We start from the raw sequence: 19,069 nt of genomic DNA, 5'->3' as shown, positions 1-19,069 counted from the left end.
TCAGATGGATGAAAAATGTCAAGAACGAAATTGTGGATAAAGTGATTCGTAAAAAAATAATCCTTCTAATAAAAATTCATAGTGTACATAATTGTTTTTTCGATCTAAAGAACATATGGGACACCCTGTATTCTAATATCCAAAGAAACGAAGTAAATATTTATTTTTCAACTTTATTTACCTCAAATTGATTCATAATTGTTGGATATTTGATAATTACCAAAATTAGTGTTGAAAAATTCCATTTAAACTAAATTTTATTATATTTTCATACTACAAGAATCAGTTAAGAGGTAAAATTTTAGGACAAAGAAACCCACGAAAATTATTTAAATATTATATGTTACAAAATGTTAGAATATTTGTTTGATTTACCTTTTCGCAAGCAAACAATACAGGTGCAGTTGCCAAACCTAATTTCAAATCTGCAGCTGTAGGTTTACCCATAGCTTCAGAAGAAGATACAAAGTCGAGAAGATCGTCTACTAATTGAAAAGCAAGTCCTAGATTTCTTCCATATTGATACGAAATGTCTGTTAGTTTTTCATCGGCGTCTGCCAAAATTGCAACCTGGGAATTAAGCGTATACATGTATAGGTATATAAACTCTCTTCGGTCACAAACAAAAGGTATTAAATGTAATTTTATCTCCCAAGTTTTTTCTAAGGGTAGATACCAGAGTTGTTCGTATGAACGAGATTATTAAATAATTTTTTTAAGTTACAAAAACCACTATCTATAAACATCAAATTTGTTACATTTCATTGACGACGTTTCTCTTAAAAGTTTATGGAAACTTTTAATTATAATATAATTATAATAATAATAATAATAATTACAAATAAACCATCACAGTTAAAATAAACATCAATTAAATTAAAAATAAACATTAATTAATTTAAATCATAGATAAAACATCATCGATAAGTTAAATCACAATTAAGTTAAATCCCAGATAAAACATCACAGTTAGGTTAGATCACAGTTAAAATAAACATAAGATAAGTTAAATGACAGCTAAAAAATCACAGTTAAGTTGAATCGCAGGTAAAATAAACATCAATTAAGTTAAATCGAAGATAAAACATCACCGATAAGTTAAATCACAAATAAAACATCACAGTTAAATTAAATCCCGGATGAAACATCACAGTTAAGTTAAATCACAGTTAAAATGAACTTCAATTAAGTTGAATCGAAGATAAAACATCACAGTTAAGTTAAATCACAGTTAAAATAAACATCAATCAAGTTAAATCGAAGATAAAACATCACCGATAAGTTAAATCACAAATAAAACATCAAAGTTAAATTAAATCCCGGATCAAACATCACAGTTAAGTTAAATCATAGTTAAAATGAACATCAATCAAGTTAAATCAAAGATAAAACATCACCGAAAGTTAAATCACAAATAAAACATCAAAGTTAAATTAAATCCCGGATCAAACATCACAGTTAAGTTAAATCATAGTTAAAATGAACATCAATCAAGTTAAATCGAAGATAAAACATCACCGATAAGTTAAATCACAAATAAAACATCACAGTTAAGTTAAATCCCAGATAAAACATCACAGTTAAGTTAAATCACAATTAAAATGAACATCAATCAAGTTAAATCAAAGATAAAACATCACCGAAAGTTAAATCACAAATAAAACATCAAAGTTAAATTAAATCCCGGATCAAACATCACAGTTAAGTTAAATCATAGTTAAAATGAACATCAATCAAGTTAAATCAAAGATAAAACATCACCGAAAGTTAAATCACAAATAAAACATCAAAGTTAAATTAAATCCCGGATCAAACATCACAGTTAAGTTAAATCATAGTTAAAATGAACTTCAATCAAGTTAAATCGAAGATAAAACATCACCGATAAGGTAAATCACAAATAAAACATCACAGTTAAATTAAATCCCGGATGAAACATCACAGTTAAGTTAAATCACAGTTAAAATGAACTTCAATCAAGTTAAATCGAAGATAAAACATCACCGATAAGTTAAATCACAAATAAAACATCACAGTTAAGTTAAATCCCAGATAAAACATCACAGTTAAGTTAAATCACAATTAAAATGAACATCAATCAAGTTAAATCGAAGATAAAACATCACCGAAAGTTAAATCACAAATAAAACATCAAAGTTAAATTAAATCCCGGATCAAACATCACAGTTAAGTTAAATCATAGTTAAAATGAACATCAATCAAGTTGAATCGAAGATAAAACATCACCGATAAGTTAAATCACAAATAAAACATCATAGTTAAGTTAAATCCCAGATAAAACATCACAGTTAAGTTAAATCACAGTTAAAATAAACATCAATCAAGTTAAATCGAAGATAAAACATCACCGATAAGTTAAATCACAAATAAAACATCACAGTTAATTTAAATCCCGGATGAAACATCACAGTTAAGTTAAATCATAGTTAAAATGAACATCAATCAAGTTGAATCGAAGATAAAACATCACCGATAAGTTAAATCACAAATAAAACATCACAGTTAATTTAAATCCCAGATAAAACATCACAGTTAAGTTAAATCACAGTTAAAATGAACATCAATCAAGTTAAATCGAAGATAAAACATCACCGATAAGTTAAATCACAAATAAAACATCACAGTTAAGTTAAATCCCAGATAAAACATCACAGTTAAGTTAAATCACAATTAAAATGAACATCAATCAAGTTAAATCAAAGATAAAACATCACCGAAAGTTAAATCACAAATAAAACATCAAAGTTAAATTAAATCCCGGATCAAACATCACAGTTAAGTTAAATCACAATTAAAATGAACATCAATCAAGTTAAATCGAAGATAAAACATCACCGAAAGTTAAATCACAAATAAAACATCAAAGTTAAATTAAATCCCGGATCAAACATCACAGTTAAGTTAAATCATAGTTAAAATGAACATCAATCAAGTTGAATCGAAGATAAAACATCACCGATAAGTTAAATCACAAATAAAACATCATAGTTAAGTTAAATCCCAGATAAAACATCACAGTTAAGTTAAATCACAGTTAAAATAAACATCAATCAAGTTAAATCGAAGATAAAACATCACCGATAAGTTAAATCACAAATAAAACATCACAGTTAATTTAAATCCCGGATGAAACATCACAGTTAAGTTAAATCATAGTTAAAATGAACATCAATCAAGTTGAATCGAAGATAAAACATCACCGATAAGTTAAATCACAAATAAAACATCACAGTTAATTTAAATCCCAGATAAAACATCACAGTTAAGTTAAATCACAGTTAAAATGAACATCAATCAAGTTAAATCGAAGATAAAACATCACCGATAAGTTAAATCACAAATAAAACATCACAGTTAAGTTAAATCCCAGATAAAACATCACAGTTAAGTTAAATCACAATTAAAATGAACATCAATCAAGTTAAATCAAAGATAAAACATCACCGAAAGTTAAATCACAAATAAAACATCAAAGTTAAATTAAATCCCGGATCAAACATCACAGTTAAGTTAAATCATAGTTAAAATGAACATCAATCAAGTTAAATAGGACATCACAGTTAAGTTAAATAACAGTTAAAATGTGCCAACAGTAACTGGCATAGATTTTATCCGAAGAATATATCCAATATAAAAATTAATTCAAGTTTAATTTGTATTTAAGTATATATGGAGAATATACTCACAGCTTTTAAAGAATTGGCAATTAATGATGCTGTTTTCCGATAAGTTTTTTGTAAATAGTGTGCGAATCTTTCATTTTCTGTTTCTTTGGATCCCAACTGCATAAATTCACCTTGGACTAGATCTGTTACAACCTAAAATATTAAATAAAATAGATATGGTTGATGATATGGCTGATCTATGGTTGCTAATCCTAGGTTCTAACCAACAAATTGAACCAGTAAAAAATAAAGTACGAAATTAAAATATTGAGTAGCGAAGAGGCTAGATAAAATAAGGAACGACACAATTAGACGCGAATTAAGTGCAAAAAATTGAGCAAAAACAATTGATATAGTCTGGGTACATCATGAGATTGAAGGGGAAACAAAACAGTTAAGTTGATATAAGAAACCGTAACAAAAAAGAAGAGGCAAACCCAAAAAGACACGGAATAAAGAAACAGGAAATAACCTGGGAAAAAAAACAACGGATTAAACAGGAAGCAAATGATAGAACCAATTGCCCAATAGCTGCATAACGTTATAAGGAACTTACCTGACTTAAAACGGATGTGACGTCATTGTTTCTTAACCTAGCTATCAACATCGACGCTACTGCTAAAATGAAATCACCCGCCATTGTAACCTAGAAATTATTTAATTATTTAAAATGAGTCAAGAACATTAAAATGTGTTATTCTCATTCGATATTAAATTAAAAGGTAAATTAACCTACGCTATTTGAATCAACTCCGAGTATAAATAATTGAAATGCAAACATTTCATTTATAATTATGCACCAATATTATTAAATGAAATCTCACGGTGCATCTAATTTGTGACAAGGTCATTATTACCTTGATTTATAAATAAATATAATTGTTTATAAATCCTAATGAATGACATTCGTACGTAATTATCATTTGGAAACAAATTGAATCTAATTAATTGATATGAATATTGTAGGAAAATCAATTTGTTAATACACATGTTTATTTATTGTTCATCTATATAAGGAATTTTGTTTTTTATTCGAACAAATTAGATATCGAATTAAACAAGCATGTTATCGGTTAATACAACCCCTCCAATTCCGGTCACTTGAATCACAATTAAAGTTTCTAGGGAATTGGGGATTCAACCTATCGAGGGTGATTTTTAGGACTAGGCATATACCACTTGACCTGGATTGTCCCAAAAATAAACTTTTTTCCGTATCTTAATACAAGTATTTATTATCTCAGTCAAAAGAGGATTTGATGATGATGATGATACAATTGACGAATGTATGGTCCTCTGCTACGCTATTAAATATCTCTTTGGCGACCTCAAACCGACGATGTTTTTACTAATTATTCAACCAAAATATGTTCAGTGGGTCCATAAGAGATGATCTGCTTTCTACTGGATGTCCACACAACTATTTTCAAGCATCCTTTTCTCAACTTTTTTGATGTTATCGTCGTTAACAGAGGTGGATAGACGGATGATCCGCATTAAGACTTAACGACCTCCACTAAATACTTTGCGCGTAGAAAAACTTTCAACGATTTCGAAACTATAACACAAATCTGTTTTTCTAAAGTTTTCCAAGTTTGTTTCCAAAAAAATTAGTACAAATATGAATGTACTTAGTGGAAACAACGAGATCTAATGGAGCACACCTGTTTTGAATGTAATAAGTCTTCATACAACATAATCACGCGGAATAAATGTTTTTATCATTAAAGAATATTAATTTTTTGTTATAAAAAAACAAATTTTAATAATTTGCAACCTTGTATGCAGAATATTTTTGTTGGTTTTCTTTTAAAGAGTTTCGATCCACAGGCAATTTGTTATTAGCGTTTATCTTTGCGATAAAAATTGTAAAGTATCTAACATAACCTCTATTTCATGTCGCTGTATAAAAAGCAAGTATTTCGGTTTTTTTTTTGAGATAAAAATTTTTATGGAAAAACAAAAAACGATATATATTATGGACGCTTAAGGATAGAGTCATTTTATGTAAAAGTCAATACCAAACAATGAATATTAAATTATCTTAAAGATAGAAATAAGTATGTCAATATAGACTTCTTTCGATAATATGAATATAACCTTCACAAAACAGAAGAAACTGCCACTCCCCAATAACTAAAATATATTTATTACTATACGCAATCGAGAAGAAAATTATATAAAACTAGTAATGTGTGAAGGGAATTGAAACACACAAACAGTATCGATTCAAGATTCAAAATTTTACATATATATGCATATTTTACAAATATGTCGGTTCGCAAACCGTCCATATTCCGCCTTCCTATGAGTACATAAAAAAATCAACCTTGTAATTCGTTCATCAAAAACTCGGGGTGAGACTCCTCCCCAGTAAAATATTGGGTAGCAGAGTTTAAACGAGGCTGAACCATCACCGCATTGGTCGACCAAATGAGGTGACGACTCCAAAGATGTTGAAGACAATCCACTAAGTGGTACTGAATGATCGTCGACTGGAAGAACGCGAACTAGCAGACATAGTAGTATGGTACATCGCATATTAACTGAAAATTTGGACATGAAAAAGGTGTGGGCAAGATGCGTGCCGCGTTTGTTCACAATGGAACAAAAACTGAGTCGTGAAGATGATTCCATCGAGTGTTTGATAATTTTTGTGTCGTTTCATAACCGTGGATGAAACATGGGTCTATCAGATTACACCCAAAACAAAAGAATTAGTTAATTGAATTGGGAGAACCGGCTCTGAAGAGGGCAAAGGCTGTTTCATCTGCAGGCAAAGTCATAGCGTCGGTTTTTATAGAAAAACTATCAACGGCGATTATTATGCAACGTTTGAGCGAATAAATCAAGTAAAAACGGACGCATTTGGCTAAGAAGAAAGTGTTGTTTCATAAAGACCATGCACCAGCTCAACATTTGTTGTTGTAATAGGCAAAATTAATGAATTGCTAACTCATGCACTCATGAGAACAGACAGACGAAATCCAGGAAGACCCCCTACGAGATGGACTGGCGATATTAAGAATACGGACAAACTGGGTAGCAACCACTCAGAGTAGAGAAAACTGGAAGCACCCTAATCGCCAGATTCAGCACCATCAGATTATTTTCTGTGTAAGGAGCTAAAAGGACAGTACGTTGAAAAATAAATATACTTTGTTCCAAAATTTTTGTGTTTTCCTTGTTGGGCCAGCTGCTTCTAGGATCATCTGAACTTTCCAATTTTAAATTAACTTTTGCTTGGATCACAGCTTGGTTAGGCGGTATTTTGTTGTTTCGTGTCCAAATGGGACAGTAGGGTTAAAAACAATTGGCTGGAGCGTAAATCACTCACTCCAGGATCGGTCTGGTAAAAATATTTGTAGCAATGGATTTGTATATAAGGGGTTTTCCAATAAGAGGTGTTATTTTGATATTCAAAGAAAAATGCCAATGATCGGATGTTTATTTCATTATAAAGAGGAAGGTATGCCGTTAATAATGGAACACAACATCAGCCAAATGGCCGCCACGACTGCGCTTACAGGACCATATCCTTTTCATGAAATTTTCCGTAACAAAATTGCAAAGCGGCTGCCCTATGTCCTCGATAGCCTCACGAATTCCATCTTTGAGGTCTTCAATCGATGCTGGACTGTTGGCGTAGACCTTATATTTCACGTGGCCCCAAAGGAAAAAGTCGCAAGGTGTTAAATCACAAGATCTCGGTGGTCAATTGTGATCACCTCTTCGAGAGATAACACGGTCCGGAAATTTTTCCCGTAAAAGATCGATGGTTTCGTTGCTTGTGTGGCACGTAGCGCCGTCTTGTTGAAAGTAAACGTTGTCCAAATCAATACCATCCAATTCCGGCCATAAAAAATCATTAATCATCTTTCGATAGCGCAATCCATTCACCGTAACTGTTGCTCCAGCCTCATTTTCGAAAAAGTAAGGTCCAATGACACCGCCAGACTATAAACCGCACGAAACAGTCACGCGTTGAGGATGGAGAGGATTTTCAACAATAACTCTTGGGTTTTCCGAGCCCCAGATTCGACAATTTTGTTTATTGACGTAACCACCAAGGCCTCATCAGCTAAGATGATTTTTCGATGAAATTTTGGATCATTTTCATGCATTTCAAGGACCCGATCAGCAAAGACACGACGTTGTTGAAGTTTAACTGAACTTTATAGGCCTTAAGACCCAAGTCTTTTTACAAAACACGATATAATGACGTTTGTGGAATGGCTAATTCCAAAGAATGACGAGGAATGGACAACCCTGGGTTTTCTTCAACACTTTGGGCTACAGTAGCAATATTCTCAGTTGTTCTTGAGCGACGTGCACGGATTTTATTCTTCACATCACTAACTTGTCCCAACAGCTCAAATTTTTCCAACAATTTCTGTATTGCGGTCCGAGAAGGTGCTTCACGTCGACCCAAAAATGTTTAAGTTTTCCGAACCGTATCTGCCAAACTTTCACCATTATTATAGTGAATTTTAATAATTTCAATGCATTGTTGAAGCGTGTATCGTTCCATTAATAAAGTAGTTTCTACTTGTCAAGTGTCAAAAAATGACAGCTTCAAAAGTGACATTTACCGCAATAGCGGGCTGTTCAAAATAACACCTCTTATTGGAAAACCCGTATACTAAAGAAACTCCCCAAACCCAGAGAGGAAAAAATTGAGTAGGGCACATTTGAAGGTCAATAAAGGATAAGAGCTTTGAAGAAAAACGGAATTTTGTAAACGTTGTGAAAAATTTTTTAGGAAAGCGTAAATCGGAACATTACAAAGACTTAATAAATGAACTGATAATGTCATTTGAAGCTTTGGGATATAATAGATTTTCCTAAATCCACTCGTGTGGATTTTTTCCGGTAAATTTGTTCCACCAGGACATTTTCTTAAAGAAACGCTATCAAGGGAAACGGAGTCAAAGAATACTAGCAGATTTTTCTTGGAGACTTAAAATAGTAGTTTTCCCAAAAGCCTAGTATCGATCGGGAGTCAAAAGGGCTGCCCTACCCTATATTGAAAGCATCGAACCTTAAAGTTAATATAAGTCAGTTTTCGTTAGAATAGTTGCTTTTTTTTGGGTAACGATCAAAATTTGTGGTACGAAAAAAAGAAATCCCATCCCTGTATAATATTTTGTAGGCCGCCGCATTTTTTGTATTAAACAAAACGTGTTCTCTAACTAATGTAGAAGGTATAGAAAATAATCCGTAATCATTTAAAACCGGTATATTATTAAACATATTAGCAAAGACCGATATGACTACTAGAAAAGGTAACGGCAGACGTTGTATAATTTCGAAAATTTACAAACAGAAATCTTATGTAATATAATAGTTTAAGAGAAAGCAAATATACATTTATTTGCGGTATATAATGGATTTGTTTTTATGAAACCAAAAACTGGTTTGTAAATTTAAATTTACCATATCCTCTTTCCTGTGTAAAATATTTACATGATTTACATCGTCACCCAACATGGGTTTCTATAAGAAAATGCTGAAGGCACGCATCCCACAGTCGATTTCCCTGAACCAGCCTTTTCAGAAACACCAGCAAAATCGCCGTGGTTCTCAAAACCAATAATCTTTAACACGTTTTCACTTCAGTCACATATTTTTTTAATGTAATTGTCTTCGAGCTATCAAATTTATTATTAACGAAAATAATAATTTCATACTAGATGCCACTTAGTAAATTAGCAATAGTGAACTGGAAATGAACACTGTTGCATCAGGACGTCGAAAAATGAGTCAAAAATAATGTATAAAGGTTCCATCATCACGTCAATGTAGAGGATATCCAACTCCTCGGGTTAGAAAGAAGATCAATCACTTTGAGTTTAGTGTTTTTAATTTAGAAGCAGATATTGTGTGTGCACATTAAACTTTAGTGAAATCTATTTAATAGATCCTAAGGAACGCTGATGGAGTATACCTCCAGTTTTAAGTTTCAAACTCTATTAGATTAAGTTAGAACTTAATCGTTAAAAACGTTAAAAAGTGACCTCATACTAATTCAATAAGTCGACGACATCTGTTGATTTTCTTTCAAACTTCACTAGAGGTGAACAATAAAACCAGAATACGAACTAGTTAGTGTTATTTGGAATTCTAATGTACATAGTAAGATGATGTAATGTTTTTCGTAGAATGTCTTTTACGTTGTTAATTTATTTAAACACTTAACTATTCACTTATCACTATCACTTAAATAATTTATTTAAATTTTTCGATTACTGTTCACTACGACTATTTGGTATAGATTAACTCAACTGCGCTCAATAAACTTATTTATTGCATCTAAATGTTCTTGATTTTAGGTCTATTTTGTTTTAAAATTTTTAAAAATTATGAAAAAAACTAATTTTAAAACAGAAGAAACCTAAAATCAAGAACATTTCGAAGCATTAATATACCAAAAGTTCTAAGAAATAAGAAATTAAAGGAATTTAAACTTATTTATATATCCCAAATATAATTCTCGAAACTTCTAGAAAATTAAATAGGCAAAACAAATAAATAGACCTTCCTAGAAATTATTCAAAAGAAACAATGTAAATAAACCGCCTGCTATAAAAACTTGAGATGAAACGAATTCCGTCATTCATAAAAAATAAGCGCCTTCACCGAATTTTTAAATTCCATTGTAGCTGGGCAGGGAAGGCATCCATAAGAACAAACGCATTTCTAATCTTTAACTACACATTCAGATTAATTTTTATCTCGTGAACCAGGGAAGTTAGAACTGACGTCTGTACTATAATTTTTTCCGTAAATTTATACTTTCGTGGTTCTAGAAAATCGAAAAATCGATTTACGAAAAAAATTATGGGAATAAAAATACTTATATTAGTTGTAAGGCTTTAAATGTTTTTTTTTTAATATAATACACAGATAATTTCCTTTATTTTGTTATTTTGAGATCATTCATTGGAAATTTTATCCATTTTTTGTTTGAAATACAAATAAATTATATTTTTTTGCCATTAAACATGAAAATATCAAATTTTGAAGTCATAAGTATTATTTTAAGTTACTTAACATTCAAGATTCATCAGTTGTACATAATTTTTTTTGTAAATATTAATTTTTTGTGTATACCAAAGAAATAAGTATAATTTCACTAAATACATAAATTTTATGTACCATTATTAACAATAAAAGTTGATTTTCAAAACGTAAACATTATTATTTAATTTTTATTTTTCAAAATAATCGTTTTTTTTTGTAGATTAACAAAAAAATATGGACTTCGTCGATTCTTAGCACAAAAGTTATAAACGATTCCATCTCAAGAAGTGCATTTATGATATTTATGATCTTTTTACATAAATTTGCCGTAAAAACGAAGATTTTTGAAAAAAATTCGTCGAAATCGGATGATTATTCGATTTATGAATGATTATATGCGAATAAATGCGTTTATAATCACATTTAAAGTCATAAAACCATATAAAATCTTCGAGTGAGATAAGTCCTATATTTTTTCACATAAATCCGCCGTAAAAATGAAGATTTTTGAAATAAAATAGTCGAAATCGGATGATTTTTCGATTTTCTAGAGCATTTATGATGACATTTAAAGTCATAAATCTATATAAAATCTCCAGGTGACATAAGTCCTATATTTTTTCACATAAATCCGCCGTAAAAACGAAGATTTTTGAAATAAAATCGTCGAAATCGGATGATTATTCGATTTTCTAGAGCAATTATGATTACATTTAAAGTCATAAATCTATATGAAATCTCCAGGTGACATAAGTCCTATATTTTTTCACATAAATCCGCCGTAAAAACGAAGATTTTTGAAATAAAATCGTTAAAATCGGATGATTATTCGATTTATGAACGATTATATGAGAATAAATGCGTTTACAATCACATTTAAAGTCATAAAACCATATAAAATCTTCGAATGAGATAAGTCCTATATTTTTTCACATAAATCCGCCATAAAAACGAAGATTTTTGAAATAAAATAGTCGAAATCGGATGATTTTTCGATTTTCTAGAGCATTTATGATGACATTTAAAGTCAGAAAACCATATGAAATCTTTAAGTGAGTTGAAAATGAATAAACAAACATTTTTCATTCATTTTTTTTCCAAAATGTTGGTTTTTTTGTGTAGATTAACAAAAAAAATATATCAACTGCTTTTGATGCTTTGTAAAAAAGTTATGAACGACTAAATGCGAAGAAATGCGTTTATAATCACATTTAAAGTCATAAATCTATATGAAATCTCCAGGTGACATAAGTCCTATATTTTTTCACATAAATCCGCCGTAAAAACGAAGATTTTTGAAATAAAATCGTCGAAATCGGATGATTATTCGATTTTCTAGAGCATTTATGATTACATTTAAAGTCATAAATCTATATGAAATCTCCAGGTGACATAAGTCCTATATTTTTTCACATAAATCCGCCATAAAAACGAAGATTTTTGAAATAAAATCGTTAAAATCGGATGATTATTCGATTTATGAACGATTATATGAGAATAAATGCGTTTACAATCACATTTAAAGTCATAAAACCATATAAAATCTTCGAATGAGATAAGTCCTATATTTTTTCACATAAATCCGCCATAAAAACGAAGATTTTTGAAATAAAATAGTCGAAATCGGATGATTTTTCGATTTTCTAGAGCATTTATGATGACATTTAAAGTCAGAAAACCATATGAAATCTTTAAGTGAGTTGAAAATGAATAAACAAACATTTTTCATTCATTTTTTTTCCAAAATGTTGGTTTTTTTGTGTAGATTAACAAAAAAAATATATCAACTGCTTTTGATGCTTTGTAAAAAAGTTATGAACGACTAAATGCGAAGAAATGCGTTTATAATCACATTTAAAGTCATAAATCTATATGAAATCTCCAGGTGACATAAGTCCTATATTTTTTCACATAAATCCGCCGTAAAAACGAAGATTTTTGAAATAAAATCGTCGAAATCGGATGATTATTCGATTTTCTAGAGCATTTATGATTACATTTAAAGTCATAAATCTATATGAAATCTCCAGGTGACATAAGTCCTATATTTTTTCACATAAATCCGCCATAAAAACGAAGATTTTTGAAATAAAATCGTTAAAATCGGATGATTATTCGATTTATGAACGATTATATGAGAATAAATGCGTTTACAATCACATTTAAAGTCATAAAACCATATAAAATCTTCGAATGAGATAAGTCCTATATTTTTTCACATAAATCCGCCATAAAAACGAAGATTTTTGAAATAAAATAGTCGAAATCGGATGATTTTTCGATTTTCTAGAGCATTTATGATGACATTTAAAGTCAGAAAACCATATGAAATCTTTAAGTGAGTTGAAAATGAATAAACAAACATTTTTCATTCATTTTTTTTCCAAAATGTTGGTTTTTTTGTGTAGATTAACAAAAAAAATATATCAACTGCGTTTGATGCTTTGTAAAAAAGTTATGAACGATTATATGCGAATAAATGCGTTTATAATCACATTTAAAGTCATAAAACCATATAAAATCTTCGAATGAGATAAGTCCTATATTTATTCACATAAATCCGCCGTAAAAACGAAGATTTTTGAAATAAAATCGTCGAAATCGAATGATTTTTCGATTTTCCTGAGCGTTTATGATGACATTTAAAGTCAGAAAACCATATGAAATCTTTAACTGAGTTGAAAATGAATAAACAAACATTTTTCATTCATTTTTTTTCCAAAATGTTGTGTAGATTAACAAAAAAAATATATCAACTGCGTTTGACGCTTTGTAAAAAAGTTATGAACGACTAAATGCGAAGAAATGCGTTTATTATCACATTTAAAGTCATAAATCTATATGAAATCTCCAGGTTATTTATTTCCCATATGTTTCTTTCATAAATCTGCCGTAAAAGCGAAGATTTTGAAAAAAAAAATCATCGAAATCGAATAATTTTTCAATTTTCTAGAGCCAAAAAACGAGGGGACTCCATTATATTCAATGATGTTAAAAATAGTCAATTGTTCTAACCACACAAACACGTTTAGGAAGTTACGGAAATGATAAAAATAAATAAAATAGTATTAAATACACAATAAAACTAAACACCTTTACAATATATTGTTTTATTTACTGCTATAGAAGCCAAATTCAACGCCATCTGGCGACACGTGAAGTTCGCCAATTGTACGATGTATTACGCAGTTTTATATTATAAATATTGAAGTAAATTTGGTTGTCGATTTAAAAATAAAATTGGCATTTGTATGAGCGAAATATCCAGTATTAGGATTTTCTCTATACCGTTTTCGTATTTCAAAAGTTTGCTTATTGTATACATCCAAAAATCACGCGAAAGTTAAATCCGTCGATCCGAAATTAAACGTTATTACGTCACGACTACTATCCTTTTAAGTTGGTCAAATATGATGAAAATAGATGAGCACGTGAAAAAATTTCAACGACAGACACACGTAGTCCGAGTACAAATTATAGTGAGATTTCATTAAAATTCAACTGATAGTGATGTCGTCAAATGAAAGTTTTTTGCAAGGTTCACGCATACGGAATCTTTCAAAATTAATTTGTCACATTCGAAAGACTCGAAGAAATCTTTTGAAATACTTTTGTATACTAAATGTCCAAAAAAAAATTGACATTACTCATTACGAATGTATCGAGTGTTTGAAACCTTAAGTTACAAGCTACATAAACTGCTATTTCTTGTATTTTCCTTAGTAAAATTCAATAAAATCGTTCATCCTTCCAGGTGATCGTTAAATCTAATAAATAAGAAGGACTAAGGTCATTGCGGTAATTAGAATGGTACTTTTTCTACTAAACAAGACGACTCAAGTTAAAAAAATGTGATTTCAACGCATCAACTGCTTCTTCAGGTGTAGAAAAACGTTGATTTCGTAATTTATTTTTGATATGCGGGATTAAAAAGAAATCATTGGGTGCCAAACAAAGACTGTACGTCGAATGGCCCATCAATTCGATGTTTTGACTATCAAAAACCGTTTTCGTTTGAATTCATGTGTGAAAGCTCGTATTTTCGTTTTCTGCGTTTGGTTTCTCAAATTTTCGCAAACTACTAGCAAACAAACATTTAGAGTTGAACTCTAACCACGTTGCTCTAATGGAACTGTGGGGAAATTTTATTGAATTTGGCTCGTCTTGAAAGATCCATACAGTCGATTGTTGTTAAGTTTCTTCATATACATCGATCCACGAATTTTCATGCAATACTGAATATATACGAGTGGACCTTATGCCCAAGTATGTCTCAATCTCTCGATACGTCACATCATGCGATTTTGAACGACCATCACGAAATTCGTTCTGTAGTGAATACGACCACGAGTCAATTCGGAAAACCAGCGAAAAAAGTTGATCGGCGCACTGCTTTTGGTTTAATCCGAATACCACTCGTAGCTCCACGTTCTGAGTACGTTCACCATTAAAAATGTCAAGATTTATAATCGCAATGTCAGATTTGACATATTCACATCAGCGTTGCCATATCTCAAAAATCGAGTAGCTAACCTCGTATTCTGGCCAGTATAGACTCTCGAGATAGACGTTTGAATCCATTGTTAACCAGGAATATGGTAAAAGAAGAAGTATTATTCGTTAGAGTTCTCGAAAAACGTAAATTTAAGAATTTAAGCAAAAAACGTGACCCTAGACGTCAGTTTTGACGTATTAACATCAGCGTTGCCATATCTCAAAAATCGAGTAGCTAACCTCGTATTATTTGTATTAAAAACTCTCGAGATAAACGTTTGGATCCGTTATTAACCAGGAATATGGTAAAAGAAGAAGTATTATTCGTTAGAGTTCTCGAAAAACGTAAATTTAAGAATTTAAGCAAAAAACGTGACCCTAGACGTCAGTTTTGACGTATTAACATCAGCGTTGCCATATCTCAAAAATCGAGTAGCTAACCTCGTATTATTTGTATTAAAAACTCTCGAGATAAACGTTTGAATCCATTGTTAACCAGGAATATGGTAAAAGAAGAAGTATTATTCGTTAGAGTTCTCGGAAGACGTAAATTTAAGAATTTAAGCAAAAAACGCGACCCTAGACGTCAGATTTGACATATTAACACCAGCGTTGCCATATTTCAAAAATCGAGTAGCTAACCTCGTATTCTTTGTATTATAAACTGTCGAGATAAACGTTTGGATCCGTTATTAATCACGGATATAGTACAATAAGAATTATTCGTCAGAGTTCTCAGAAGACGTAAATTTAAGAATTTAAGCAAAAAACGTGGCATTTACAAGATGGAGCACAGCTGCGTTGATATAAAGAAAATATAATAAAATATTTTCGGTCTATACCCTAGACGTTGGATTTCTGGCTTGTCACTCTCTGCCACACACTTTGCTACATAAAAGTGCCAGGAAATCTTCAATTGGACAGACCTGAGGTGAATTTTAGCCAATTTTGAGCTGCACTTGAATAACGGCAAGACGATAATTCCGGTCAAAAGATTGTAACGTCTTCAACGTGATGTTCACGTACGGAATCAAATTATTTAGTGAGACAGGCTTTCGGAATCTACAGTTTCCCCCCTTATTCGATACTCATAAGGTCTGGATATCCAACTTGACGAAATTGCACACCAGATCATAATTTTTTTGCTTCTCGATGACAGCATATTTGTATCTGTGCTAATTAGTTTGGTGTGTAGGACACTCCAACTCTGTCTTTTGCTTTTTATGCAAGTTTTTCTGCACTTTCTCTAAAAAAAGTCTTGGTTTTCCTCTTTTTGAGAGATTCAGACGTGGTATTCCTTCTGCACCCTGTGATAAACGCTTTTGTTTCGAAATATTTTTGTTTTCAAAAAATGCGAAATGTGTACAACCAACTCAACCTTTTTTTACAAGACCTTTTAATGCAATTGACATAAAAAGGGCTTGTCTAACTGATGTCCAGTAAATAAACAATTTTTTGTTTATAAAGCCATTTCGATATTGTATAATTATGATAATTCAAACTCCTAAATTTTGTGCAAAACATTCGTCACTAAAAAGTTTAGATCTTCAACTTATTAATTTTTGTTTTTGGGGTTTCATATAAAATTTTCCATGGATTTTTTCTCTATGCAACTTTTTATAAAAATAGATTGACATGATACGAAAAAAAAATAGAGTTGTAATAAAGGAAGAATTTAGAAATATGTTCACAGACTTAATAATATATGTTGTAACATATTATTTCAATATAAAAAAAATAATCTCAATAATTATACTGTAATTAGAAAAAAATTGATGAACTATATGTTTATAAATAATAATAATTAAAAAAAAAGTGTTAACTCACTTTTTTGTGATTCCATCTAACGTTTACGCTCGGTTTACCTCTTCGGAAATCTGATTGATCTATTACATCGTCATGGACAAGAGAAGCCGTGTGGATCATTTCTGATATCATCGCTACTTCTCTTTGCGATGATAAAAGACCACTGGATCAAAAAAAAACATATACATTTTTGAATTTTATCCGATTACGGTCATATTCGATCGCGTGTACGAGACATACAAATAGTCAAAAGTTTATAGAAACTAATGCTACTACAGACAGGTTAACGACTGTCAGCTGTCAAGCTTGAGGCACAGAACACACCCTAAGAAGAAATGCAAACTTAGGTTGTTATTCAGTGAAAACAATATGGCGGATTTATTTTCGATGCCAGTGCCTTCGATGGTACGTGGCGGAACTAATATATTTTCGCGGTTCATTTGAATTTACAACATAGAATATCTACTGTTATCTATGTTATTCGAATATATTTATATATTTCGAATACTTTATCAAAGTCAATTGTTTTTTACATTTAATTAATCATATTGATATAGGATGGACGTAAAAAACCCAAAAATTATTTGTATTTAAACAATTTAAAAGGACATTTGCACAATTATATTAATTGTTGCGAAAATTACAAATGATTCGACATTCGAAAAAGGTGAAAGTGTGACAAAGCGTCTTTAATCAACGACGATAATGTACCATGTGAAAGAGAAAACGCTAACCTAGCTAAGTCGTCCAAAATTGTTAATTATTCAATAAAATATTCGTTATCTTCTGTATATCCACATAATTGTTCATAATTTACGAATAATCGATAGAAAATTATTATATATAAAAATATTAGATAAATTTCTAACCTGTTCTCTTTGTACATGTGTGAATTGATTGCCCTTGCCATTAATATAGTCACCATAGGCCTGATCGCTTTCCCATGTCCATCGAAATAATATGTGGCTATTTCGTATAAATTATCTTGGAATGTATTTCGTCTAAGTACCTGGAAAATAATTATCCGCATATATACCCCGTATCCCGATAAATTGGTACGTTAATTTCCAATTTAAAATCAAAAAATCATTTGTCATCAATTGTGTGAGGTGTTTGTGGAAAAAAATCTATCGACCATCGTCTGGCATTTCGAGAAACCGCTTATAAGGTTTGTGCAAGGTACGTACCGAAAATTCTGACAAATAACAACAAACGGCAACGTGTGGAAGCTACCACACAGCGATTAACATCCCTAATTGGAGAAATACTTAAGAGGGACGCATTCCACAACTACGAAAAGCTTAAAGGTATGAAGAAGATTGTTCAGAACCCGATTTTTAATAACGATGTTAATTTTTATTGCAACGTTAACTACATCGATGTTAAATTAACAACTGTTACGATTAGTTGTATAGAATAACCGCACGTGTCGAAAATAAGAAAAGCTTTCCAAACACCATGCCAATAAACATGTTTTTCATTATGAAAATTCGTTGGGAACCATATTCATGGACAAGCCTCGTTTTTTGGGATCATCTAATTTACTTTTTATTATAATCAAATCGTCGGATTGTGGGAAGGGAAGTGATTGATAACAAATGATAAATTTTGATAATCCTTATAAAAAAAGAACCCGGATGTTTTGAGAATTACTTCTTACAATCTGAATTAATGAATATCAACCATTATCTTTTACATATTTCAACAACTTGATCTTAAAACTATATATAGTACACGGAAGTATAAATCTGATCCTTTTAGTGTAGTTAGTAATACCAAAATGTATACTTGGTTGTGGTGTTGGTCTATTATCTATAATCATTACAAAAAAAGAAGAAGAAGAACTATTTCATTTGTCAAAATTTTGACGGATCCGCCAAATTTAAAAATCCAATCGCCAAATTTCGTAACGCTACCACCAAAATTTGCAATGTTTTCAATGTTAATTGTATATTTGAAATAATAATAAAATAAAATCACACGTATTGTATTTATGTTTAATATTTAACGTCGTATTAGAAAAATATTGTTTGCGGCCATTTTCACTCTACTACTGACGA

At 30.7% G+C, this 19,069-nt stretch overlaps 1 protein-coding gene across 1 annotated transcript in view; it reads right to left on the bottom strand.

Moving 5' to 3' along the window:
• LOC130445797 (all trans-polyprenyl-diphosphate synthase PDSS1) overlaps positions 1–19,069 on the bottom strand; it is a 42,926-nt gene that overhangs the window by 3,026 nt on the left and 20,831 nt on the right. Inside the window, exons 3-7 of the mRNA XM_056781679.1 lie at positions 17,879–18,018; positions 17,031–17,172; positions 4,243–4,332; positions 3,708–3,839; positions 376–570 (exon numbers count right to left, since the gene is read on the bottom strand). Of these exons, the coding sequence (XP_056637657.1) occupies positions 376–570; positions 3,708–3,839; positions 4,243–4,332; positions 17,031–17,172; positions 17,879–18,018 (699 nt within the window). The remainder of the gene's footprint in view (positions 1–375; positions 571–3,707; positions 3,840–4,242; positions 4,333–17,030; positions 17,173–17,878; positions 18,019–19,069) is intronic.

The sequence above is a fragment of the Diorhabda sublineata genome, chromosome 6, assembly GCF_026230105.1.
Source record: "Diorhabda sublineata isolate icDioSubl1.1 chromosome 6, icDioSubl1.1, whole genome shotgun sequence".
NCBI lineage: Eukaryota > Metazoa > Arthropoda > Insecta > Coleoptera > Chrysomelidae > Diorhabda > Diorhabda sublineata.
Note: the sequence above shows the minus strand (reverse complement) of the source record. Positions and strands in the feature narration are given on the sequence as shown.